General features: G+C 47.0%; 2 protein-coding genes across 5 annotated transcripts in view; one reads left to right on the top strand and one right to left on the bottom strand.

Annotated features, from left to right (window-relative positions):
* The window catches only part of GRHL2 (grainyhead like transcription factor 2), a 168,857-nt gene extending 155,163 nt beyond the window's left edge, over positions 1-13,694 (top strand). The window contains exons 13-16 of the mRNA XM_049773882.1: positions 578-672; positions 6,050-6,135; positions 12,363-12,427; positions 13,538-13,694. Of these exons, the coding sequence (XP_049629839.1) occupies positions 578-672; positions 6,050-6,135; positions 12,363-12,427; positions 13,538-13,652 (361 nt within the window). The 3' untranslated portion in view covers positions 13,653-13,694. The remainder of the gene's footprint in view (positions 1-577; positions 673-6,049; positions 6,136-12,362; positions 12,428-13,537) is intronic.
* An 8,197-nt stretch (positions 13,695-21,891) lies between these two features.
* NCALD (neurocalcin delta) overlaps positions 21,892-25,491 on the bottom strand; it is a 302,037-nt gene continuing 298,437 nt past the window's right edge. For all 4 annotated transcript variants that reach the window (XM_049773935.1, XM_049773937.1, XM_049773936.1 and 1 more), the window contains 2 exons: positions 24,331-24,436; positions 21,892-22,023 (listed from right to left, as the gene is read on the bottom strand). In XM_049773935.1, coding sequence (XP_049629892.1) covers positions 21,926-22,023; positions 24,331-24,436 — 204 coding nt within the window. In that variant the 3' untranslated portion in view covers positions 21,892-21,925. The remainder of the gene's footprint in view (positions 22,024-24,330; positions 24,437-25,491) is intronic.

Here is a 25,491-nt window from a genome sequence, read left to right as displayed (position 1 = left end):
GTTTGTTCTCCCTCACTGAGCCCATGCTTGGAGACAGAGGTTATGGAAAGACCGGAAGTCAGGGGCAGTCAGGCAGAACCCATTGACCACACAGCAGCAAGGCCACTCTAGACCCCCAACAACAAGCCTGCAGCCCTCTACAAGAAAGCAAAGGGTGGGCCTTGGGGACACTGTCCACTGCCATCTGCTCCCACCAGATGGAGGTGAAATGTATCTGTGGGGTCCCCTTATCGAGACAAAGCAGAGCTGCCTGTGCTGCTCTCAGAGCCTGCCCTGCACTTTGGACAGCCAGGAGAGAGGGACCCTGGGCACTGGCTGGGAAAAAGGGTTGGTGTTATCAGAAGGCCTCATTCCTGCTGCCCCTGTGCCTTGTGGTCTCATCGGAAAGTAGGAGTTGCAGGCCAGAGGGTAGAGACCTGATGGTTCCCTTAAATAATGGGTGTCTGGGTTCTGTTTCTGCCAGGACAGGGATGGGTGCCTAAGACTACAGAGGAGGATAAACTATATGAGTGGGGAGGTGGGAAAGGTGATGAAGTGCTCCCGGCTCCTCCCCTCACCACCATGCTCCCCTTTCTAGCAGCAGCGTCCTTGTCAAACGGATGTTCCGGCCAATGGAGGAGGAGTTTGGACCAGCTCCCACGAAACAGATGAAGGAAGAAGGGGTGAAGCGAGGTACGTTACCAGGGACAGATCCTGGCATACGGGTGCTTCACCCTGGGGCTCCCTCACCACCTTCTTCTTGTCTAGTAAGTCTAGCCCTTGAACCCATCTAATCAAAAGCCTTCAGCAAACACTAGTTATTGCTTATTTTTTTAAATAATATTTTTATGTAAGCATGAAGATTACAAACATGATTGTAGTTGGGTTTCAGTCATAAAAAGAACAGCCCCTTCACCAGTGCAACATTCCCAAACCAATGCCTCCATCTCCCTCCTCCTCCACCCCCTGCCTGTATTCGAGTAAGGCATTCTCTACTCTCACTCATTAATATTGTCATGGTAGTTGTTAGTATAGTTATTTCTCTAACTGCACTCACCGCTCTTTTTTGTTTGTTTGTTTGTTTGTTTGCTCAGAAATAGGTCCTGGCAGGCACGAGGGACCATATGGGACGCGGGGATTCGAACCAACCACCTTAGGTCCTGGATCGGCTGCTTGCAAGGCAAACGCCACTGTGCTATCTCTCCGGCCCCACTCACCACTCTTTGTGATGAGCTTCATATCATGAGCCGGTCCTTCTGGCCCTCATCTCTGAGCATTATTACAATAATATCTTTTATTTTTCTTAAAACCTATGGATGAGTGAGACTATTCTGTATGTATCTCTCCCTCTGACTTATTTCACTCAGCATAAATGTTTTCATGCCCATCCATGTATAGGAAAATTTCATGATTTCATCTCTCCTGATGGCTGCTAATATTCTGTTGTGTATATGTACCACAGTTTCTTTAGCCATTCATTTGTTGAAGGGCATCTTGGTTGTTTCCAGAGTCTGGCTCTTGTAAATAGTGCTGCAATGAATATAGGTGTGAGGAAGGAATTTTTGTATCGTGTTTTTGTGTTCCTAGGGTATATCCCTACTAGTAGCATAGCTAGATCATATGGGAGCTCAATTTCCAGTTTCTTGAGGATTCTCCAAATAGTTTTCTATAAAGGCTGGACTAGATGGCATTCCCATCAGCAGTGAATGAGAGTTCCTTTCTCCCTACATCCCCACCAGCACTGATTGTGCTTGCTTTTTTGTGATGCCAGTCTCTGTGGCATGAGATGGTACCTCATTGTTGTTTTGATTTGCATCTCCCTGATGATTAGTGATGTCAATCATTTTTTCATGTGTCTTTTAGCCATTTGTAATTCTTTGAGAAATTGTCTGTTCATTTCTTCTCCCCCTTTTTTGATGGGCTTATATGTTTTTTTTCTTGTTAAGCTCTGTCCGTACCTTGTATATCTTAGATATTAGCCCCTTGTCTGATTGGTATTGAGTGAATAGATTCTCCTATTTTGTGATGGCTTTTGTATCCTAGGCACTAATTTCCTTTGAGGTACAGAAGCTTCTTAGCTTAATATAATTTCATCTGTTTATCTCTGCTTCCACTTGTTTGAAGAGTGCTGTTTCCTCTTTATACCTTTAGGCTCAATGTCCTGGAATGTTTTTACCTATGCGTTGTTTAATATACCTTGAAGTTCTAGGTCTGATATCAAGGTCTTTAATCTATTTGCATTTGACCTTTTTGAACAGTTTTAGATGGAGGTCTGAGTTAGCTTTTTTGCAAGTGGCTGACCAGTTGTCCCAATACCTCTTGTTGAAGAGACTTTCTTGCTCAATTTTACATTTCTTGCCCCTTTATCAAAGATAAATTGATTGTCTTTGAATATTCTTTGAATATTCAAGTCTATTCCACTGACCTGAGGGTCTGTCTTTATTCCAATAACATGCTGTTTTAATGACTATTGTTTTATAATACAATTTAAAGTTGAGGAAAGTGATGCCTCTCATATTCCTTTTCCCAAGGGTTGCTCTAGCTATTCGTGGGTATTTATTGTTCCAAGTGACGTTTGGGAGTGTTTGATCCACTTCTTTGAAGAATGGCATGGGTATCCTTAGAGGGATTGCATTAAATCTATACAATGCTTTGGGGAGTATTGACATTTTAATGATGTTAATTCTCCCAATCCATGTGTCCTCTCTTATTTCATGAAGCAGTATTTTGTAGTTTTTTTTTTTTTGTATAGGTCCTTCACGTCTTTAGTTAAGTTGACTCCTAGATATTTGAGTTTGTGTGACACTAATATGAATGGGATTTTTTAAATGTCCATTTCTTTTCATCATGATTAGTGTATAAGAAGTCCATTGATTTTTGCATGCTCTCAGGACCTGTGCACAGGCCTGGCAGGCACAAAGCCCCAAATTCAATTCCCAGCATCCCATGAACCATTATTCATGGAGTTCTGCTGACTCCAGGTCCAGGCTGAGAAGCATTAGAATAGCACCACTGGTCACATTAGAGCACTGCTGGAAATCATATACACACACACACACACACACACACACAGGCACACACACATCACAAAATAAAACCCTCCATAGTCATTGTCGCCTGCATCTGTATGTAGTGTCTGCTTGCTTATTGGGATTCTTTTTTGTTGTTTGTCGTATGAGGGTGTCTTGTGACATCCAGCAAAGCGCAGGACTATCACACCTGATGGAACTCAGGGGACCAGATGCAGTGCTGGGAGTTGAATCTGGATTGGCTGTGGGGCCTGAGCATTAACCTTCATGCTGTCTCTCTGCTCCTGCTCCTGACAAAACAACTCCTTTTTAAACCATTTCTTTTATTAAATTAGCATGAGATACAGAGTTAAAAAGTTGTTGATAGTTGCATTTCTGTCATACCCTGTTTCAACACCCATCCCATTACCAATGTTTATTTCCTGCCACCAATTTCCCCATTTTCCTCCCATCCTTCACCCTCTACCCCCACCAGCTTGCCTCTATGTCAGGCACTTTTCTTCTCTTTTCCTCCCTCCCTTTTCCCTTTAGACACTAGTTTGCAATACTGTTACTGAAGGGGTAGCATATATTTCTCCTTTCAGTACCCAGTTCTTGTCCAGAGTGGTTGCTAACAGCTATCATTATCATAAAGGTCCCTTCCCTATCAGAACTCATGTTCCCATTTTACAGAAGCCAAAAGAGAGAGCAAGATCAAGGGTCTTGGCCCTGGAACTCATAAATGTAGTGAAGCAGAGATTTAAGTCTGGATTCTGCTCCAGGTCTTACACAGTTCCAGGGACTCTAGTGATAGACCATCAGGAGCCTCCAAATAACTGTGTGCTGGGATGGGGGGGGGGGCAGGGGAGAGCTCAGCTGTTGGAAAATGAAAAGGCTGAGTTTTGTTTTGCCTTTTTGGCTACATCCAGTGTTACTCAGAGGTTACTCCTGGGTCTGTGCTTAGGACTCAGTCCAGGCAGGCCTTGAAGGACCATATGCAATGCTAGGGATTGATTAGGGTCAGCCACACACTCAGAACAAACTCTTTCCCCGTTCTACAATCTCTGGCCCCTGAAATTATTTTCAGAGCAAAATAAGAGTAAAATTTTCTATGGATGGGACTGGAGTAGTAGCTTGAAGGTTGGGGGCATATACCTTGCTTGTGCAAGGACAGGAGTTTGATCCTCAGCACCACATGACCCCTGAGATTTCTTTCAGGGAAGATATTCTGGTGTCCCCACCACCACCGCCACTAAGGCTTCTCTAGTGACCTTCCACATGGTTCTTTTCCTCCCTAAATGCACACTGTTCACAATAACCAGAATCTGGGAACAACCCAAATGTCCTAGAACAGAAGAGTGGATGAAGAAACTGTGGTATATCTACACAATGGAATACTACACACTGTAAGGAAAAATGAAGTCATGAAATTTTTTATTCATGGGTGGATATGAAGAGCATTGTGCTGAGTGAAATAAGTTAAAGGGAGAGTCTGGGACAGACATAGAATGATCACACTCATATGTATGTTATATAAAAAAAGATAGTTTGGTAACAACACCAAAAGACAATAGAGCCAAGGACCAGGAGGACCAGTCCATAGTAGAAAGCTTGCCGCAAAGAGCAGGGAAGGGCAGTTAGAGCAGAGAAGGGACCATTATAACAATGTGAGTTGGAAGTGACCACTCTGGACAAGAACTGGGTGCTTAAGGGAGATGAAGAAATTCATGATACCCCTTCAATAACAATATTGTAAACCACAGTGCCTAAAAGGAAAAAAGAGAAAGAGATTTTTTTTTATAAAGACAGGTAGAAGGAAGGACAGGAAGGAAAGTGGGAATTTGGATGGCTAGAAATGTGCACTGGTAAAGGAATGGAGGTTGGAGTTTGTGAAACTCAGTCATGAACAACTTTCTAAATATATCATGGTGATTCAATTAAAAATTTATTTAAAAAGAAGAAATACATCAAATCCTCCTGCTAGGGGGGCCGGAGAGATAGCATGGAGGTAAGGCGTTTGCCTTTCATGCAGGAGGTCATCAGTTCGAATACCGGCGCCCCATATGGTCCTCTGTGCCTGCCAGGAGCAATTTCTGAGCCTGGAGCCAGAAATAACCCCTGAGCACTGCCGGGTGTGACCCAAAAACCACAAAAAAAAAAAAATCCTCCTGCTAATTAAATTCTGGGCAGTGGGGTGGGGATACCCAAATAGAACCTATGCTGGGTGAGAAGAGCCCCTAGGCAGAACCATAACACTGCACTACAGACTTGCTCTGAAAATTGGGGAGAGAATGGAAGGAAGAAGGTACTAAGTGCCCTAGCTCTGTTTCCTCCTACAGCTGTGTGGGTTACATGGCCCAGTGGGTATTTTTCTGCCTGGGCTTGAACCCAGGCTTGGCAGTGGGGTTTGACCTCTGTCCTCTGCCTGCTGGCCAGGGCCAGGGGGAACCCTCTTGGCTCTCTTCCCTGCCCTGGATGGAGGAACCAGTATGCCATGGCCTGTGCCTGCTCAGTATGCCCACCAGGGGGCTGCAGCCACGCACAGTGCTATGGTTCATCTTGTGCATCTCTTGAGAGGCCCGGGTCCCCTTCTCTTTCATTCTGTCCACTTCTGGTAACCAAGAGTGCCTCCCTCATCAATGGCACTGGGACCTCACAGAGCCCCTCATGAAGGTATGCATTGACTGTGATCCCGGTTTTATAGAGACAACCAGGACTTAGCGAGCTGAGAGGGTCCAGGTGCACCAGCAGGCCAGACTGGGGTCCCAGGCATGTTGTATGATCTTGGATTCTCAGACTCTCTGGCTATGTGGCTCTTCTTGCACCTAAACAGTTGCAGGTCATCAATCCATGGACGGGGCTGGGGTCAGAAGGAGACACCATAATGTGCTCTTGGGCCCATGCTGGGAACTCTTTCTTGAGCCAGGAGCAAGTGCCCTAGAGCCTGTCTGTGTCATCCCTGGCCACGGAAGATCTATTCCAGGGTGCCGTCTGATTCAGGGATACCATGGTAGGAGGCCTCTGTGTTCCCCTCACTCACTCTGTCCCCTTCTCTCCCCCAGTGCTCTTGTATGTGCGGAAGGAAACGGATGATGTGTTCGATGCTTTGATGCTGAAATCTCCCACAGTGAGGGGTCTCATGGATGCGGTAAGTTATGCAGCCCCTCAGCCCCCTGTCTGCTCTATTTTTCTGAGCTGCACTCTCTTTCTGGGCTGGAGGGAGCCAGATGTGTGTGTGGGTCACTTCTGGAGGAACTTAGGGATTATTCTTGGTTCTGGCAGCACTTGGAGACCAGAAGCAGAGTCAGGGTTGGCCTCATACAAGGTAAGCAACTTAACCCATGTACTGTCTTGGGTTCTTGGACTCTACCTACAGAAAAGCTGTCCTGGAGAAGACTCCAGAAGAAGGTTCCTAGAGCAGAAGAGAAAATCATGTGTTTATTGGCACATCAAGGAATTGGCCTTGCTGCCAGCTTCCGGTCCCTTTAAGGCAAATTAGAGCGAAGAGGCCAGAAAGAAAGAGAAAGCTATGAGTGTCCCTAGGTCTTGGTGTGGAACCAATTAGACACTTTTACCTTTCAAAGCTGCACAGAACAAAAGCCATTAGTTAGGGCAGGTTCAATTGCTGCAATGGAAGTGACTAAAAACAAAAATGTGGTCTCTCTGGATTAAAATATCATATATAGCATGCAAAATTCTGGTGGCTAGAGGAAGACTGAAGACTGAAGAAGGCAATTGAGTCTATCTGGGCTTAGGAAACTTAGTTATCACTTATGGAAATGGGGGGAACTCCCAAATGGTACTCAAAGCATTCAGAGAGCACACTGGTGATTCCAATGGCTTAGTGTGAGGATCTGAGTATGCAGTGCAAGTGGCCTCTGGGATTTAACACAGAGATGCTGTGGACTATATGGTGCCCAGGATAGAATTGGTGCCACCCAGGCAAATGTCTTTGCTTCTGTGCATCATTCTAGGTCCACCAATAGGTCATTCTGCATCTTGTATTATCCACCTGAGTAAGATCTTCATGTGATGCAATGGGAAGGCATGAGGATTTCCAACTTTTGTCCACTTTTCCTCCCCCCACATATACCTAAGTCTCAGAGATCCAAGGCATCACAGAGCTGTGGCCACCTTGGGATTGTCAGGACAACTCAGCACTCCTGATTGATTGGGAGACCCAGCACATTGAAGCATCCTTGGGGCTGTAGAGGGAAGCATTAAAATGTGTGGGATGGCGCCCACTCATGGGAGTAAAGGTGATGTGGGTTCTGTGGCTGCTTCCTTTCACTGTAGCATTCTGATTTTGGAATACCTCTACACCATAATGGGAATAACAACTTTGATCTTTTTTCGCTGGTAACTAATATTCTAGTAGGTGAAGCACAATATTTGTTTTTCCAGCCATTGGTTAGCCCTGTTTGTATTTCTCCATCTTCTTGTTTTGTTTTGATTATTGGGTCATACCCATCAGTGCTCAGGGGTTACTTCTGGCTCTGTGCTTTGAAATTATCCCTAGCTGACTTGGGGGACCATATGGGATGCCGGGATTCGCATCACCATTCATCCTGGATTGGCTGTTTGCAAGGCAAAAGCTCTACCACTGTGCTATCTCTCCAGCCCCCATGTTTTCCCATCTTTCAGGTGTTGTGAAGAGTAGGGCAGAGGCCATCAAAGTGTGTGTTCATACCAGCACTGGGTGAAGTTACTGGCAGGTACAACTTGTCACAGCCTGTCTGGTGCCCCTTGCAGGAAATAGCAAGAACAGGTTCATATAGAGAGACAGAAAGGTTTAGAGAGGAGTGGGGCAATGAGGAGCCACTGCTTTATGACTTTCCTGTCAGAAAGAACAGTGAAACATTCTGGAATGGGAGGATCTTGGAGAGCCATAGCCATTGTAAACATGCTGAAAGCACTGAATTGTCCACTTAAAATGGGTCAAAATGGTGAATTATACGTGTTAAAAAAAACACAGTCAGAGGCCGGAGCGATGGCGCAAGCGATAAGGCATCTAGCCTTATGCATGCTAACCTAGGATGGACCATGGTTTGATCCAATATGGTCCCATATGGTCCCCCAAGCCAGGAGCAATTTCTGAGCGCATAGCCAGGAGTATGAGCATCACTGGGTGTGGCAAAAAACAAACAAACAAAAAACAATAAAACCCAAACTCAAAAAAGCAAGCAAACAAACAAAAAACGCATTCATACCCTAACCCTAACTATTAACCCTATTCCTTAGCCTATCCCAACCCTAAACCTAACAATAACATTTACACTAACCCCAATCTAACCCTAACCCTAATACTAGTATTATACAAACCCTAACCTAACCCTAAACCATAAACCCTAACCATAACCATAACCACAACCATCATCCCTTAACCCTAACTAAACTTAATCATAAATCTAAACTCTCTCTCTCTCTCTCTCTCTCTCTCTCTCTCTCTCTCTCTCTCTCTCTCTCTCTCTCAATGGGCAGGGAGGAGGCTCAAAGGACTTGACAAAAGGCTCTTCCTGTGGGAGACCTGGCTGGATTCCCTTAGCACAATGGGATATCACCCCAGAAAAACACATTAAATAATCATTCATTAATCAAATTAAAAACAAAAGCGGAAAACCTCAAGGAAGTTTCCATGGCAGATTTCACTCTAGCTCCTGGAGTGTGGCTCTTAACGCATCCCCTGGTGTACTTCTGAGCAGGACATGCACGTCCCAGCAGGGTGACCATCTGCTTTGGAGTTTGGCGATGGAGTTTGTTGTTACTGAAAATGCCCTCTGTCAAGGGAAAACAAAACCAGAATGGAACCCAGCAAATGTATGGTCTCAGTAATCCAAGTTGGGTTGTTGAGCTTTTCTTCCCCACATCGGGATCATATCTGGCTCTCCTGAGGGGTCCTTGAGAGTGCCAAGAATCAAACCCACTTTTCAGGCATATCTTCTGCCTTTCCCCTACCTCCCAGCCCCGAATCAGGACTGGATAAAATTACCCTCAAATTGCCAGAGGATGAAGTGGGGAGCTGGAGATACTCCAATGTTAGAGCTTAGTGGACTAATGTCATCGCCCACTCTCATCCTTCAGATTGTATTGTGAACCCGAGTCTAAGGCAGAGGATGAGTCCAATAGTCACAACACCCTGAGCTGATCTGACTGAATTGAAGGTGGAATGGAGTGGGGGTTAGAAATCTATTTACTAGGGAGGTGTAAGGGGGTGTTGAACTTTAGGCAGGAGTGACCAAAGCTTTGTCAACTCCTCTTGCTGTCAGTTTTCACGGCCAGAGGATGAGTGAGTGCATTGGTGTGAGTTTATTCAGACCCAGATAGTCCGAGATGCTTTGGGCTCTGAGCAAGTCTGCCAGACTGTGAGAAACTCAGTTTTCTGGGAATATTTCCACAGCATTAGGGATATATGAAAACTGCAAATTTTCTATTTCTGGGGATATTTGGATATTTGCTACTCAGGCTTCCTCCATTCATATTGCTGGAAATTTGCATGATTGTGTTTTTTCTCAGAGTCATCTTTTTATTTTTTAATGATTTTTATTGTGGTAAAAGTGAATTACAAATCCTTCACAGTAATATTTAAAGCAGGAACATAGTGACAATGAATGAGGGCCATTCTCACAACCAGTGTTGTCCTCCCTCTACCCCTGTTCCCAGCATGCACCCCACATCTCCCTCCTTTACCCCCCCCCATAGTACTAATGGAACTGTTCCCCACTCATATCGCTTGTTGTAGATTGGGTATCAATTCTGTTGTCGTTGACTTTGTCATTGCTATTCAAGTCTGATCATTTTTTATTTCCACCAAATGAACATACAACTGTCTGGTCTTGGTACTATCAGGGGAAAAAAGGCAAACAAAAAAGAGAAGAGCTAGAAGAAGTCCATCTAGGTGTTATAAATATCCATTTAGAAGAAGGAAGGGAAAAAGAAGAAAAAGGTAGAAAAACAAAACCAAACCACAAAAACAATAAGAGAGTAACAACAAAATTACAAAACAAAACAAAAAACAAAAACCATCAGGTATGGAAAAAAAGAAGAAAAAAAAAAAAAGCACAGACCAGCAACTTCTTTAAAAAAAGGGGAGGTGGTATTTCTTCTTTTCTTCTTCCTTCTCCTTCTCCTCCTCCTTCTCCTTCCTCTTCTTCTTCCTCTTCTTCTTTTCTTCCTTCTCCTCCTTCTCCTCCTTCTCCTTCTTCTTTTCTTCTTCTTCTTCTTCTTCCTCCTCCTCCTCCTCCTCTTCCTCCTCCTCCTCCTCCTCCTCCTTCTCCTTCTCTTCTTCTTCTTCTTCTTCTTCTTCTTCTTCTTCTTCTTCTTCTTCTTCTTTCTTCTTCTTCTTCTTCTTCTTCTTCTTCTTCTTCTTTCTCTTCTTTCTTTCCCCCCTCTTCTTCCTCCTCCTCTCCCTACCCCTCCTCCTCCTCCTCCTCCTCCTCCTCCTCCTTCTCCTTCATGGTAAATATTGGGGAAATTTGAACAGGAATTCCCTTGACCTAAGAGATACAAGGTTTCTCTGCCCTTGAAGCATACTGCCATGGGAACAACTATAGGCTCCATGCTTACTTATTTACACCCCCCAAGGTCTTTTTATGGGGCCAGGAAACTTTTCACTCAGATGTGGGTGATGACATCCTGCCTCTGTAGCAACAGATCTTGTTATTTGCGTAGGTCATAGGGCGAAGACTAGGAGAGAGTTTTTCTTTATGGTTCTAGGAGTTCTGTTCCATCACTGTTGTAATCAGTTTTCTGTAATTAGTGGTTTTGGTTTTTGTTCAGATCCTAGGACAGAGTCTGGGGTATAGTCTTTCAGCATAGTTCCAGAAGTTCTGCTCAGTCACAGTTGTCAGTCAGACCTCTGGAATTAGAGATCTTGGTTTTTGTTTAAATCCTAGGCTGAGGCCTAGGCTAGGAACTTCCTCATTGGTTCCTCAATAGGTTCTGTCCAGACCATATTTGTCAAAGTCAGTCTTCTGTAGATAGTGATTTTGGTTTTTGCTTAGGGAAAAGGATGACATGACTCCTGGTTGCATCATACCATTCGGTGATGAGATAGGGCAGCCCTCTCTTAGCTCAACTTGTCATTTTCTCATGTCAGGATGTCATGTTAAAACTGGTGCAAGTTGGTGCCAGGACGATATTCGGAGTTTCCCTGGAAGGAGTTTGGTTCCTGGTGCTGTTGCTGGGACCTGTGTTGGTTCCAGATCTGGGATTTGGGGTTCTCTCAGAGTCATTTTTGTGGGTGATTTTTATGGATGGTTCTTGGGGCTTGAGCCATTTAAAAAAATTTAAATTACTGTTTAAACACCATGATTACAAGGTTGTTCATACAAGGTTGTTCATACATGTGGATTAGTTTTTACAAAGTTGTTCATGATTGAGTTTCAGTCATACAATGTCCCACATCTTTCACTAATGCTCATTTCCAGCCACCAATGTCCCTAGTTTTCCCTCCAACTCTCCTATCCTCTCCCCTGCCTGACTCTGGTGCAGACATTTTTCTTCTCTCTCTCTCTCTCTCATTCTTTCTCTTTTTTTTTGGGGGGGGGCCACACCCGGCGGTGCTCAGGGGTTACTCCTGGCTGTCTGCTCAGAAATAGCTCCTGGCAGGCACGGGGGACCATATGGGACACCAGGATTAGAACCAACCACCTTTGGTCCTGGATCGGCTGCTTGCAAGGCAAACACCACTGTGCTATCTCTCCAGGCCCCATTCTTTCTCCTTTTATTTCCATATTAGGCACTGTGGCTTGCAATATTGTTCTTAAAGGAGTACCATGCATATCACTTTCCCTCCTCTCAGCACCTGGTTCTTGTCCAGAGTGATCATTCCCAACTATTATTGTCATAGTGGTCCTTTCTCTGCCCTAACTACACTCCCCTGTTCTTTGTGGTAAGCTTTCTACCATGGACTGGCCAAAGTTATTTTTGTGGGTGATTCCTAGGGATTAAACTCAGGGCTGCCGTCATCCTTGCACTGGCCTTGCTTCCTCTTCCATGTGTTAGTCTGACCCATGTGACATCTATTTGGATGTGTGTGATGCTGGACCAGGGTCAAGTTGAACTCACCCTGGACTTTCTTCCAGATGGACCACCTCTCTAAGCCAACACAGTATTCAAACTCTCTTGCTGACTGCAAGTCGAAACTGTACTTAAATCAAATGCTGAATTCCCGCGTGGGGAGGACTGGTTTCAGCATTTGTCTAGAGTGCTGTAACAGCTTGCAAAGGAAAAGGGGGTTTGAGTGTTAGGGTGCTGAGAGAAGGGTTCCCTTGGGCATCCTGGAATTGATGTAAGGAGCAAGACCCAGACAACCTCTCCTAACTCAGACTGGCCTACCTTTCCTGGCTCATCTGCCTTTCGTGTTTGGCGTTACAGATATCCGAGAAGTACGGGCTCCCGGTGGAGAAGATCGCCAAGCTTTATAAGAAAAGCAAAAAGGGGTAAGAACGGGGTGGGATTTCCGTGGAGTCTTGAGCCAGAACTGGCTTTTGGAGTCTTCGAAGACTGGATGGTCCTTGTTCCATTCTGCTCTCACTTCCACCAGTCTGGCCCAACCCTTAAAGAGTTCAGCACTGCCAGCGTCTGCTCAGCATTTGGAGGAGCAAATGTCTTGGGGGAGCAGGTATCATTAGGGAGCTTGGGAGGGAGCAAAGCACCCTATCTCCTACAGTGAGCATTTCCAGTGAGCTGATAACAATGCAGGATCTAAGATAGCTGGCACCCGGCCATCTCTCGGAGCCACATGATCAGAATGAGCTTCTTCTTGGGGTTTCAAACAAGAGCTCTTGTTTATCGCCTGCCCTATCTACTCATCACTTACTCTCCTCACTGTCAAGGAGTGGACTAGTTCAGTGCAGAGGAACAGGTCCTAATTGGTAAAGTGGGGGACTTTGGAGTGAGGCAAAGCATGATTTTCCAAATCCCAACTCAGCCTTGAACTCCTAGAGGAATCTGGGAAAATATTTTACCCCTGAGAAACGTCTCCATCTTCCATGTGGAAAATGGCCCTGACCTCCTTCCCCCTCCTTAAAGGTTGTTGTGGAGGAAAGGGAGGGCCAAATGCCCAGACCCAGATTGGTCAAAGTTAAGTGGGTATTTGATGCCTTATTCAGAGGCAGTTCAGCTTTAAGAAAGCATAGGATGGGCCGGAGTGTTAGCACTATGGTAGGGTATCTTATATGGTCCCCCAAGCCTGTAGGAGCAATTTCTGAGCACAAAACCAGGAATAACTCCTGAGCACTGCTGGGTGTGGCCCTAAAACAAACAAACAAACAAAAAGAGCACATTGGACATTCCACTCTTCAGGTACCACCACTGACTTGGGTAAAAGCTACTGCTACTTCGGGACCTCACTTGGCTTGACCATTGGTAGACCTCACTGGCCAAGCATATTATCTCTGCCTGCTTTCAGGAGTCCTGAGGAGAGTTCTGAGTGGAAAGAAGAAAGTGTAGGAAAGTTATTTTTGGTCCGTCTTGGCCTCTTGCTCCTTTCCACTTTCCTAACCTGTCCCCCTAGCTCATGTCCCCACTGTGTCCCCCTTCCTCTCCAGCATCCTGGTGAACATGGATGACAACATCATCGAGCACTACTCAAATGAGGACACCTTCATCCTCAGCATGGAGACTGTGCTGGAAGGCTTCAAGGTCACGCTCATGGAGATCTGAGTCCCATGGCCTTGCTCCCTGGAGAAGGAGCCCCCACGCCCAGCACCCCTGTCTTCCCATCTCACAACTGCTGTTACAGACTCGTGTGGGCCGGCAGGGTGAAGTGAACCCTGTCCTCGCCCCCCACACACCCAGCTCCTGCTGAGGGACGAGCCCAGCTGGAGCCCCTCAGGAAGGTACCTGGGACTGCCGTTCCCTTTATTTATTGTCCACCTTTTCCCAAAGAGCCGGATTTGTCATTGTCCCATTGGACTCGGTGTCTCTGAGCACCTGGGCACAGCAGGGCTCCTGGGAGTGGAGAGAAGAGGTGGATGTTTTCTTACTGGACAAAGGCCCGGTGGTCTTGGAAAAGGTCCTTCTGGGAACCCCCAGTGGGTAGCAATCAAGGCCTAGCACCAGGGACACTGGCCTGGGGTGGGCAAAGCCTTTAGCCAACCACTGGGCTCTTGTAGATAGTGTTTATAATATTGCAATAATATATTTGACCTGTGCCACTGGGTCATGTGACTGCTGTGGGGTGGGGGGAGGGTAAGATGGGGTGTCTGCCGCTTCTGACCAGAGCTATCTTCCTTGGTTTGGGGTGCCCACACCAGCCCTCCAAGGGTCCCACAGAGGGCCCCAGTTTTTCCTTCACCCCATTACTCTTCAAAGGCGCTTAGCTCTGTCTCCTTCTGAGCTGTTGCTTGGTGAAGATCAAAGGCTCTCAGACCCCAGTCCCCCAGCATCAGATCTCCCCCAAGTCTTGGGCTTTCTGGGAGATGCTGGAGAGTGCCATCAAGGCCTGTTGAGTTGGGTACGACAGCAGAACTCAGTGCATCAAGGCTCACCAGCACAGCCCCCCTCTCCAGCAGCCCATTCATTGGCCAGTTGGGGCTGTTTTTGGCAACACTGCTGGAGGCAGGTGATTAGCTGCCTGTGCTCCTGTGACTATAGGTGGAGAGAACCCCCTAACCCCCTCTTATGATACCAATCCCAGAACAGACTCGGGAATGGGGGGCAAGTGTTATCCTGGAGATGAGAAATATAAGCCCCTGATAACTCCTCAAGTTGTGAACTGTCCAGGCTGCCATTCTTGAGAGAAGTGTATGCGGGGTACAGGTTGGAAAAGATCCCAGTGTACCCTTAGTGGGTTGAAGCATTAACTTTTGAGGCTCCAGACAGCCTGGCATGGTTCTAAGCATGGGTCCTGTTTGTTTGTAAAGCACTTTGAAGTCTTCCTTGGGAGCTCACTCTCCCTACCTGTCCCTAGGGGGAGGGGGACTCCCACCCCAAACAGCTCCTGGACCCACAGCAGGAAGTGGAGCTGCCCCAGTGGCTATTTCTCTTGGCAGCTGCAGGGGGCCTAAAGCCAAGGCAAGAGGGCAAGGTGCCCAGACAGACTGTGAGTGGTCAATGGGGACACTGGCCACATTCATATATGGGTTTCTTCTGCCTCCTCCCATTTCCCATCTCCCCCGTTGTGACCTGCCCAGAAGCTTTCAACAGCTCAGCTCTGGCCCTGCTCTAATTGGACAGATACATGTCATAAGTGGCCAATGTATGATGTACTTCCTGCTCCTGGCTAAGGGGTGGTTACAGAGCAGGTTGGCAGGTGTACTAAGGCCTCCTGTTGTGACCTGGACTTTAGGGAGGAGAGAAAATGGGGGCCCCTCTCTTAGGTCACCTTCCTTCTCTCTCTCCGGCCTTGTTTGAACCATGGTGATACTCCAGCCTGAAGAAAATGGTGAATCTTGGCACTTCTGCCTGATTCACACAAGGGTGAATCTTTTGTACCTGGTGGCTACAATCAGAAGAAAGATGATGAGGTCAGGGTCACCCAAGGGGGGGGGGTAATAAAGTGTCACCTCCCACTTGATTTTGAGTCTTCCTGGCTTTGCTGTGACATGTCCTTAGCAGAAAAATCTCCCCATGCAAAAACACTCCAGAAAGATAAGAAGACTTACCTTCTCTTTCCCTCTGTTTTTCTTCTTGACCCTTAAATTAATCACAATCAGAGACTGAAGCTTTTAGAAGAAAAATCCATGTAAGATGTCGGACACATTAAATAAGTTATTATGGAAATTTCCAAATCTCTTAGGCTTTAGGGGATATTCGGAAAGTGGGACATATCACAAAATTCGATCCCATGTCATCTTGGAATAAGATGCGAACAGACAGGCATGTCTCGGCCCAGAAACTTAAGAAGTGTGAAGTGGTTCAAACATTTATTTTCTGAGGGTTTGTGCCAAATTCTATGAACAGCCCTTTTTTAAAGTCAAGCAAGGAGATGGATGCATGGATGGATGGGTGGATGGATGGATGGACAGTTTGTGCTCATGTTTAAAAACAAAAAAAGGCAATGTAAGTTAATAGTTTTGTAAATGGGAGAGGGGAAGTCTATAAACTATAAATGCAGTTATTTTATTTTTTGTACATTTTTAAGAAGAAAAAAATAAATATTCCTAACATAAGAGTGAGTGGCTGTGTTGAGCTTTTCAAGAGGGGAGCTGGGAAGGCCAGTTTTCTTTTGGGCCCCTTGTGGGTGGCCAAATGCTTCATCGAGGACCACGTATCTCCTCTTCTGGGGGATTGTGGCCCATTCCATTGTTAAGTACGAAGAAGGTAAAACCATGACCCCAGGTTTCTTAATCTCAAAGTTGGTTGCTGGGCTAGGAGATGGTTCCAAGGGTTGCAGCTTTGAATTGTTCAACCAGCTGTCATTGGGAGTGGGCCCTAAATACTACTTTGGAAAATCCCCACCTCAAACAAGAAGTTCTCTGTTTCCTTAGTTCATCTACACCAGCCTCTATACAGTGTTAAAAGCCACAAGGCACAATACTAATTTTCTGCAACATGGTCTGTTGGTCTTGTTAGTGTCTTGTTGTCAACCAGCTGTGATATGAATGCTTTCATTTATTGTTCCCATTTTGATCAGTGTCTCCTTAGCGACCACCACACTCCTCATTTCCTCCTGTGTTGATCTCTCTGTCCCCAACAAGCTGCCTTTCTAGATCCATCTGCATCTTAACTCTCTCCCTACCCATGTCTAAAATCCTCCAATCCCAAAGGCTACAAGTGTGAACATTTTCTCTGACCCCCTTCACCCCTAAAGGGTCCACCCAGCACCTGTTTGCTGGACCGGTGGGCAAGGAAAAGAAAGCGAGGAGATGGGCTTCTGAGGAGCATTTGGGGAGTTCCTAAGCTTAGAAATGGGCCATAAGACTCTTTGGTCATGACCTAGTTCCATGGTCTCCATAGAAGGCAAGGCCAATCCCTTCAAAAACCTCCACTTCAGATTCATTCAGACCCAATTTTGATGGGAAAACATTAGATGAATGGACTTTTTGGTCTACCACCCAGCATTCCTAGTGGTCCTTTATCCCTGTATTTCCCTGAACTCCACTCTATGGGACTTTAAGTTCACTGTTTCTAGAAAGCACAGTGAGAGCTTCTGATCAGCCAGAAGAAAGGAAGGGGAATGTTGAAAGATCAAAGTCATCTACTTGTCCTCTAGGTACCTCTCATGTACCACAACAGAAAGATTCATTTCTGTTCAGTTGTGGACATGCTTCAGGCTACTTTGTGGTCATTTTTGAAAGAGCTGGACTAGCTGAGCTGTGAGCTTGGTCTCCTGTTTCTTTGCTAATCAATTCGACCTGCCCTTCCCAATGTATATCCTTCAAGATGATAGTGCTTGGGACTGTGTTAGGTCATCATTGAACACTATGTGTGCCCAGTAAGTAAGTAAATACTGGTATTTTGAGGATGAATGTTGATTTATCTGTCTATCTGATGGGATATTAGTGGCAGCGCTGGATTTAATGATGATGGCAGAGGCCAAAGCAATAGTACACTGGCTAGGGCATTTGCCTCGAGTGTAGCTGACCCAGATTCAACCCCCAGCATCCCATATGTTCTGAGCCCACGAGGCTTTATTCCTGAGTGCAATGCAGTGCCAGGAGTAAGTCCTGAACATCACCAGGTATCATCCCCAAACCAACTAACCAACCAACTAACAAAGTAGGCAGACAGAGCCACCCAGAGCATTCATTATCTTTTCTGGTTGTGTTCTGGATGATACTTCTACCATCTCTTCTTGATGATGAAGTTCTTCTGCTTCTCAGAAGTTATGATAGTACCCCCCCCCCACTGAATTGTCCCACGTGTTTGCTCTGTTGAAGACCCTTCAGAATGACCGGTTTGGAGCTCTATGAGTTCCTAGGAATAGGTATTGCTTACTTTCACTCATGCTACCTACATCCCAGATAGGTGCTTAGCACCCAAGGCAGAGAAATATGCTTGAAGTGAGCATGACATTGGTTCTACCCTGGGTCTGAATTATTCCATTTTGCAATGGTTTATTTCAGGTAGGCTTGACTGATTCTTTGCTGCCTTGGGCAATACAGGGTTCAATGTTCTTTCGCTTGATTCTTTAAAAACAAAGGTGCATGTCCTCTGATAAAGGTAGGTGTGTAAGACATTTGTGGGCAGAGACACTAGGAGCAGCTCTGTTTCTTCCAGGGACAGTTCTCATGATCCCTCTATATCTTGACTCAGGCACTCAAAGATACCCCCTCCAGTCCTCCTTTACTGAGGGACAAGTTCTATGAAGATGGGCTGGTAGAGGTGCTGGCATGACCTCCCTGAAGCCCAGAAGGGCAGGCCACTGGTCAGGATAGAAGGACAAGTCCCCTCCTCCCCTCACTGCTACATTTCTTTTTTTTTTTTTTTTTTTTTTTTTGGTTTTTGGGCCACACCCGGTGGTGCTCAGGGGTTACTCCTGTCTGCTCAGAGATAGCTCCTGGCAGGCACGGAGGACCATATGGGACACCGGGATTCGAACCAACCACCTTTGGTCCTGGATCGGCTGCTTGCAAGGCAAATGCCGCTGTGCTATCTCTCCGGGCCCACTGCTACATTTCTGTAGGAAGTAGGGTCTTCACTTTTCCAGAGACAGAAACCATGTGGAGTAGCCAAAGAGTCTCATCCAGATCTCCTGTGTAAGGTTTTGCTGGTTTGGGGTCTCCTATGTTAGCCCATATGGAAATAGCCATAATGGAGTGACCATTATGCTAGAGGCAAGACCAATGACAGCAACACAGGATTTGAGCAGACTTGGTGATTCAGACTCTGTGTCTCACCAAACCTTTCTCCAGACCAAGAGACCAGAGGGGAGAACAGCAGACAAACTGCCCACAGAAGAGGCAGCTACCTCAGCTTCCCTTTCTATTGCATTAGCATTGGGTGGATAATAACTTTCAGTTGAGGCGGAGGAGAAAAGGGGCCAAAGGAGAGGGTAGCAAAGACCTCTAAAGTTTTGGGATAGGGCTGGGGGCTCAGAAATCTCTATCTCCCCATGCACCAACCCCAATACTTGGCCTCCAGGAGTGGAAATCATACCCATGATGAGGCCAGCATCAGCCCTAGAGTCTTTCCTAGAGCACACCAACTGGAGCTAATCACGCCTGCAACTGGGTGACAGGTGAGCCTGATTGGGAATCTTAGATGCTGGGCCAATGCATAAACAAAGATTAGTCTGCCCACCTGTGGAAGGTACCATTAGAGTCTATCAATGCAGCTGAGGCCCCCTTTATTTCCCACATCTCTCCCTCCACAACACAGAGACTTCAACAGTCAATCACTCAGGAATCTTCCTTCAAGCCATAAACCACTTTATTTCAGTCCCTTGGACTTCACAGGCCGGCTAACTGTAGAACAAACTCTTTTCTGGCAGTCCCTTCTCACCCATATGACTACAGACAGCCCAGGGTAGCCATGACATCAGTCTTAAGGCTTCTGGTCTGCCTCTGATGGGAGTTGGGGGCGTCACAGTGTCCTTTTGGCCAGTCTTGGGTGCACTGGTGAAACACAAAGACTCCCCACAAAAGAGAGGAGAAAAATAGCCTCCAGGGAGCACAGTCAGAGTCACAGGCAGGCCAGCTCTGAGACTGCTCCACCACTGCCCAGAGTCAGTATCCATTAATCTCTGATGGATTCTTCCCTCTTGCCTAAGACCATTTCCCCAAACCTCACTGCAGCTCTGGGGAATGGGACCACTGGGCCCAATGAGATGTCACAGGCCAGGGCAGCCTGGTGGTCTTTGACAGAAACTACCCACTCCCATCTTCTCAGGAGCACCAGGAGGAATAGGGTCTTTATGTGGGAGTAAGAGCCAAGTGAGCTGCATATTCTAGGCAGTAGACTCTGCTGGGCTCCCATCCTATGGGGTTAATTTCCTATTTTTCCCAAAAATTACCCGTTGGCCTGTGGACAAATTTGGAAAGTCACCATAGAAAATTGGCCTGTCCTTCAAAGGAAGCATGAGAGCATTTCACTGAATCCAAGTTCCCAGCTTGAGGCTGGGTCTGCTGTTCACACTGGGATGTGAGGCATCCATTGAGATGAACTCCTGAGATCCAGGAATCTGTAAGGATAACAGGAGGTCCGGATGGTTTTATTTCCCCCAAAGTCCCAGTCCCTTCCCTCTGTAGTTCCACAGAAAGCAGCAACATAGTCATGAATAGGGGGAGGCCCCTCTGCTTCCTGGAAGTTTCTCCTTCTCTGATCCCAACTGACAGACTGCAACTCAGCTTCGTGCTGTCCCTTCTAGGGACAGGAGCTAATGTCCAAAGAACACGACAGAAGAAGCTCCTTTAGGGTGTCCAGCCACCCCCACAGCAGGCCTGGGAGCTGCACACACATGCCCACCCAGACTTTCATCATGGCCAAATGGATCCTCCCCAACCGCTGGCTTTTTGAGCAAAAATCAGCAGGAGTAGTGGAAGGGATACTTATAGAGTTAGGGACACTGATTCTATGGACACTTGGGTGAGACAGCAGGGACAAAAAGTGGGTATGCTGGGAAAAGCGCCCAGTCTCCAGATTGGCTGTCTTTTTCATTGATGTTAATTTCCCGGGGCTCTAGGAAACTGTTCTACTCCAACCTGTCCTGCTCCCATTCTCAGGGCCCTGCCCCTCTGCAAAAGATTTCCAAATTCAGGCATAGGCTTAGTCCACATTCCTTTGTACTTTTTTTTTTCCTGAAATATACAAAATAGAAATATGGATGGGTGCATTTGTGCAAAGACACGTATGATTTTTACACAAGACAGACATTCGTTATGGCCAGTTGATTTCACAATAAGCTACTCAAGACAAGTGTCAGGATAAGGTTGTATTAGTGCCACTAAACATGCATTTCACTGGAACAAGGCAGAAACACTGCTTCTGATTTGCAAAACCCAAATACGGTATATACAATTGTCATATTTTTTCTTCTTCTTTTAATCACACTTTGGGTCTGGTTCTGAAATTGCAAGTTCCCTTTTGTGTCCATTTTCTGAAGAAACTCTTCTTAGCTCAGCTAATGTAGACCTCTAGAAAGATCCATTCTGTTCTGCTCCTCCTGGAATTGACCTGAAATGTTCACAGCTTAGAAACAAGGGGCAGGGGTAGAGGATGGGTTGGGCCTATGGGGAGGGGAACTGGACACCCTCTTTCCACCCACCAGGCTCCCTCACAGAGCCTGGCTCTGCGGGGACTTGTCCATTGGGCAGCAGGTGTAGAGCCAACTCCCCAAGGCATGCATGAGTCCTGAACTGGTGGGGGTTGATGTTGGTTGGTTTATTCCCAGGGAGCGACCCACCCCCCGACAAAAATCTTCCCCTTAAATCACTTTCCCTAGAATATGTTCTTCTCTGGCTTCCCCTAGTCTTGGATTGGCTGTGGGGACAGAGAGACACTAGAATCCAAAGGAAAATAATTTGAACAATGAAAATAAAAATCGCTGGGCCCGGAGAGATAGCACAGCGGCGTTTGCCTTGCAAGCAGCCCATCCAGGACCTAAGGTGGTTGGTTCGAATCCCGGTGTCCCATAGGGTCCCCTGTGCCTGCCAGGAGCTATTTCTGAGCAGACAGCCAGGAGTGACCCCTGAGCACCGCCGGGTGTGGCCCCAAAACCACAAAAATAAAAATAAAAAAAATAATAATAATAATAAAGAAAAAAATCGTCAATACGAAGAAAACCACAAGGTCTGGGCACCACGGCAGGTCCATGCTCCCCACAAGCGCGATGGGGTGACGACGTGCATTCCCACGAAGCGTCCACCACGGAAGCAGCTGAGGACAGAGCAGAGGAGGCGGCTGCAGAGGCGTCAACGGTGGCGGCAGCGGCTGCCCACGGGGGTGACGGGGTACAGCATCAATCACAAAGTCATTTGGCAAAACGGAGGGGAATGGAGGGGAGCCACAAGCAGCTCTCTGATGATGGGGTAGGTTTTGCGGGGAAAGAGGGCTCAGAACTGGCCGGCACTGCTGGGGTCACACTGGAGCAGGCGCACGATGGACGGGTCACTCTTGGCCCCGCGTATAAACTCCTCCAGCGACAATTTCCCTGCAAGGCAAGAGTACACGGGTGGGGGTGGCAAGGACGGCTTGGTGGTGTCCTGGGGGGGCCATCCTAGCACAGCCTTGTCCTGCCCCCACTCCCCTGGATCTCCAGCCCCCTGTGTGGCTCCTGTAGCTGCAGCCACTCAGAGGGGTACACCCTTGGTCTTTGAGGGGCACTGTGCCAACTGGTCCCAGAAAGACTGCTGAGCACCCTAAGATTCCATGGGAAGGCAGATATACTGCAAGTCCCTCCTTTTGCATAAGACACAGAAAAGGAGAACTTTTCTCTGAACTGTGCAAGGAACATTGCTTATTCAGGCCAGGAGAAAGGAATTCAGAGTGATGTGCACAAAACGGGATGTCCCTTTGTCCCAGTGTCCCTGCGCTGTCCTGTGGTAGATGGGACGAAGACATAATTCTCATCCCGGAGCTCCCTATCCCACTCCTTAGGGCCAATGCTCTACATCTGCTTCTAGAAGGGTTGGACGATATAAAAGGGGGTGCTAGGCATTCTGCCTCCATGCAGACCTGCCTAGTACTGCCCTGCTCAGTTCCTCTGTCCTAGAAGGGGGGAAAGGGGTGTCCTCAAACCTGGTTTTGCTTCCTCTCATCTGTCACTGAGCCAGGGCTGTGTCCTGGGGTTCTACCCCTCCCAATTCAGAGGCACCAGTGAGATGACCCCTCCCTCCAAATATCTCTTTGAACTTGCTCATGTTAGCCAGACCCACTTCCTGGACAAGAGGGAGGAGGCTGGCTGGCAGTGGGTGGGGCCTCAGGGAGTAGGGACGAGGATGCACCCCAACATGGCAGTCCCCATGAGGGGGATAGATCAGAAGCAGCTGCACAAGTCCCCTTCAACCCTCACATCTTGCTGTCTTAGTGAACTGGTGTCCTGACTCATGAGAATAAACCCACATGACAAAGACAAGAGTCTCAGCCAGGAGGGACCATCAGGGTGCTGGCATAAACTTGGGCAAAGTTCTGAGCTAAAGTCCCCAGTCTGATTGGGCTGAGCCCCTTCTCTATTCTCAGAAATAAAACTCCTCTGTCCTGAACAGCTTGAAGAGGCCCTTTCCCCCCACGGCTCCCTTACTCCCCTTAGGAAAGGACAGAGCTTTGCAGGGCAAGTGTGGGAATGCTGACGGCTCAGGGCTCTGGATCAGCTGCAGCACAGCCCAAGAGGAGACCCCTGCTCCTCACTAATGTCAGCTCAGTCAGGGCTTTCCTGGCATCCGGGGTCTACTTCCGGCCATCAATCCATGTGGCTGGGTGGGGTGAGCCTGACCTCTGTCTCCTGGAACACTAGCAAAAGCATGTGGGACATGCAGGGGACACTGACTGGGCAGAGCAGATGGCTCTGGGCTCTACTCAGCATTTGAAACTCAGGGCTGACCTCCCAGTGGACAGCCAGAGCCACAATTATACAGGGCAGGTTCTCAGTCTGCCAGGTGTGTCTGTGTAGGTTTGTGTGTCTGTGTCTATGTCTTTGTGTGTGTCTGAGTGTGTCTATATTTATATATGTGTGTGTTATTTGTGTGCATGTATATCTGTGTATGCATGCATGAATGTGTGTGTTTGTGTACTGAATCTAGGCATCATAAACAGCAGGCAGCCTATCAAATAACCATGTTGGGGGATGTGGAGCAATAGCACAGTGGTAGGGCGTTTGCCTTGCATGTGGTTGCCCAGGAGGGACCTGCATTCAAACTCTGGCATCCCAGATGGTCCCCGGAGCCACGAGCAATTTCTCAGTGCATAGCCAGGAGTAATCCCTGAGCGTCACCAGGTGTGGCCCCAAAACCAAAACCAAAACCAAAACCAAACCAAACAAAAAGACAAATAACCATGTTTGTTTTTGTTTGTAACTAGAATCTAAATATTGCAATGGGCATATTTATACCAAAGTATTATTTGCTCTTTACCAGACCTCTAACGTGCTGCTCTCAAGCTCAGACCCTAGTCCTCTGTGTCTGGTTTGCTGGGCATCTCCTTGAGAAGTTTGAATTGGGGGGCTAGTCATATCTATGATCTATGGTGCAGGCACTAAGGCCAAACACCTCAGAACATGCACAGAGCAAGCTTGGTTTCTTCCTGATGTCTGAAGTCTGGGCCCCAGCGGAGCTGCGCGTCTCACTGCCTGTTCCTCCACCACCCAGCCTGGTCATGTTGATCTACCCTCAGAAAGGACCTTTAGCCCCAGCTTGAGGGACACTCTCTTGTTTTTCAGTGTCATTTCCTTGCCTGGGCACTCCCAGACCAATTTCTAGCAGTGATCATTCTGAACAAAGCAAAGTGGCTTTGGGGCTCTTACCATCTCTGTTGGTGTCCATTTGGCGGAATATTTTTTCAGTCCTTTTCTCTGGGGTTGACTCATCTTCAGGCATTTTCATGACAGAGGAAACCATCTTATAGATCGCCTGAGAGAAAAATGGCAGAAAGACATACTCAAGCAATAAGACAGAAACTCTGGATGGCACTTTTTGCCAAAACTTCCCCAAAACGGGTAAAGAGGCATGTCCCCGGACAGATGTACTGTCAGTGGTGGGAGAAGCCAGGCCGGTGTCACTTCCAACTTGTGTTGCAAGAACCTGCCCTAGATTGTGTCTCAACCATTTCTTCCCATAGTACCAAGGATGGAATAAGAGGCCTCACACTTGAATGTACTCAGGAATCTCCTGAGAAACTGTGAAATACAAAATGGGATTAAATAGAGTATAGTTGTTGCAGTGGACATTCTGCATTTCTTTTTTTTTTTTTTTTTTTTTTTTTTTGGTTTTTGGGCCACACCCTGTGACGCTCAGGGGTTACTCCTGGCTATGCGCTCAGAAGTTGCTCCTGGCTTCTTGGGGGACCATATGGGACGCCGGGGGATCGAACCGCGGTCCGTCCTAGGCTAGCGCAGGCGAGGCAGGCACCTTACCTCCATCGCCACCGCCCGGCCCCACATTCTGCATTTCTAATAACTTCTTGGGCTGCTCTTCAAACCAGGACACTAGTCATCTGTGGGCTCCAGGGCAGGTTACGGAACTAGGCTTGCCCATGCAGACATAACCTATCCAGTCTCAGGTACATTTTCCACTTGACTCACATCCTTCTCAGCCAGTGGGGTAATGGTGGAGGTATATGAGGGTTTCCTCAAGATGGAAACAAGATGCCATTTAAGTTTTGATTTTAATTAATAATCAGGCAGTGATGCTGATGGGAATGTTGCACTGGTGAAAGGTGGTGTTCTTTGCATGACTAAAACCCAACTACAATCATAGTTGTAATCAAGCAGTTTAAATAAAGATATATATTTAAAAAAAAAAGAAGTCACTCCTGGCAGGTCTCTGGGGAGCATATGGGGTCCTGGGGACCAAACTTGGGTCTGTTGTGTGCAAGGCAAGTGCTCCCAAGCTTCTCTTTATTGAAAAAATATGACAGAGGGTGATATGTATTGGATGTTGGCTATACTTAAATACTGCATTGTATA

This window comes from Suncus etruscus, chromosome 5 (genome assembly GCF_024139225.1).
Source record: "Suncus etruscus isolate mSunEtr1 chromosome 5, mSunEtr1.pri.cur, whole genome shotgun sequence".
Classification (NCBI taxonomy): domain Eukaryota; kingdom Metazoa; phylum Chordata; class Mammalia; order Eulipotyphla; family Soricidae; genus Suncus; species Suncus etruscus.
Note: the sequence above shows the minus strand (reverse complement) of the source record. Positions and strands in the feature narration are given on the sequence as shown.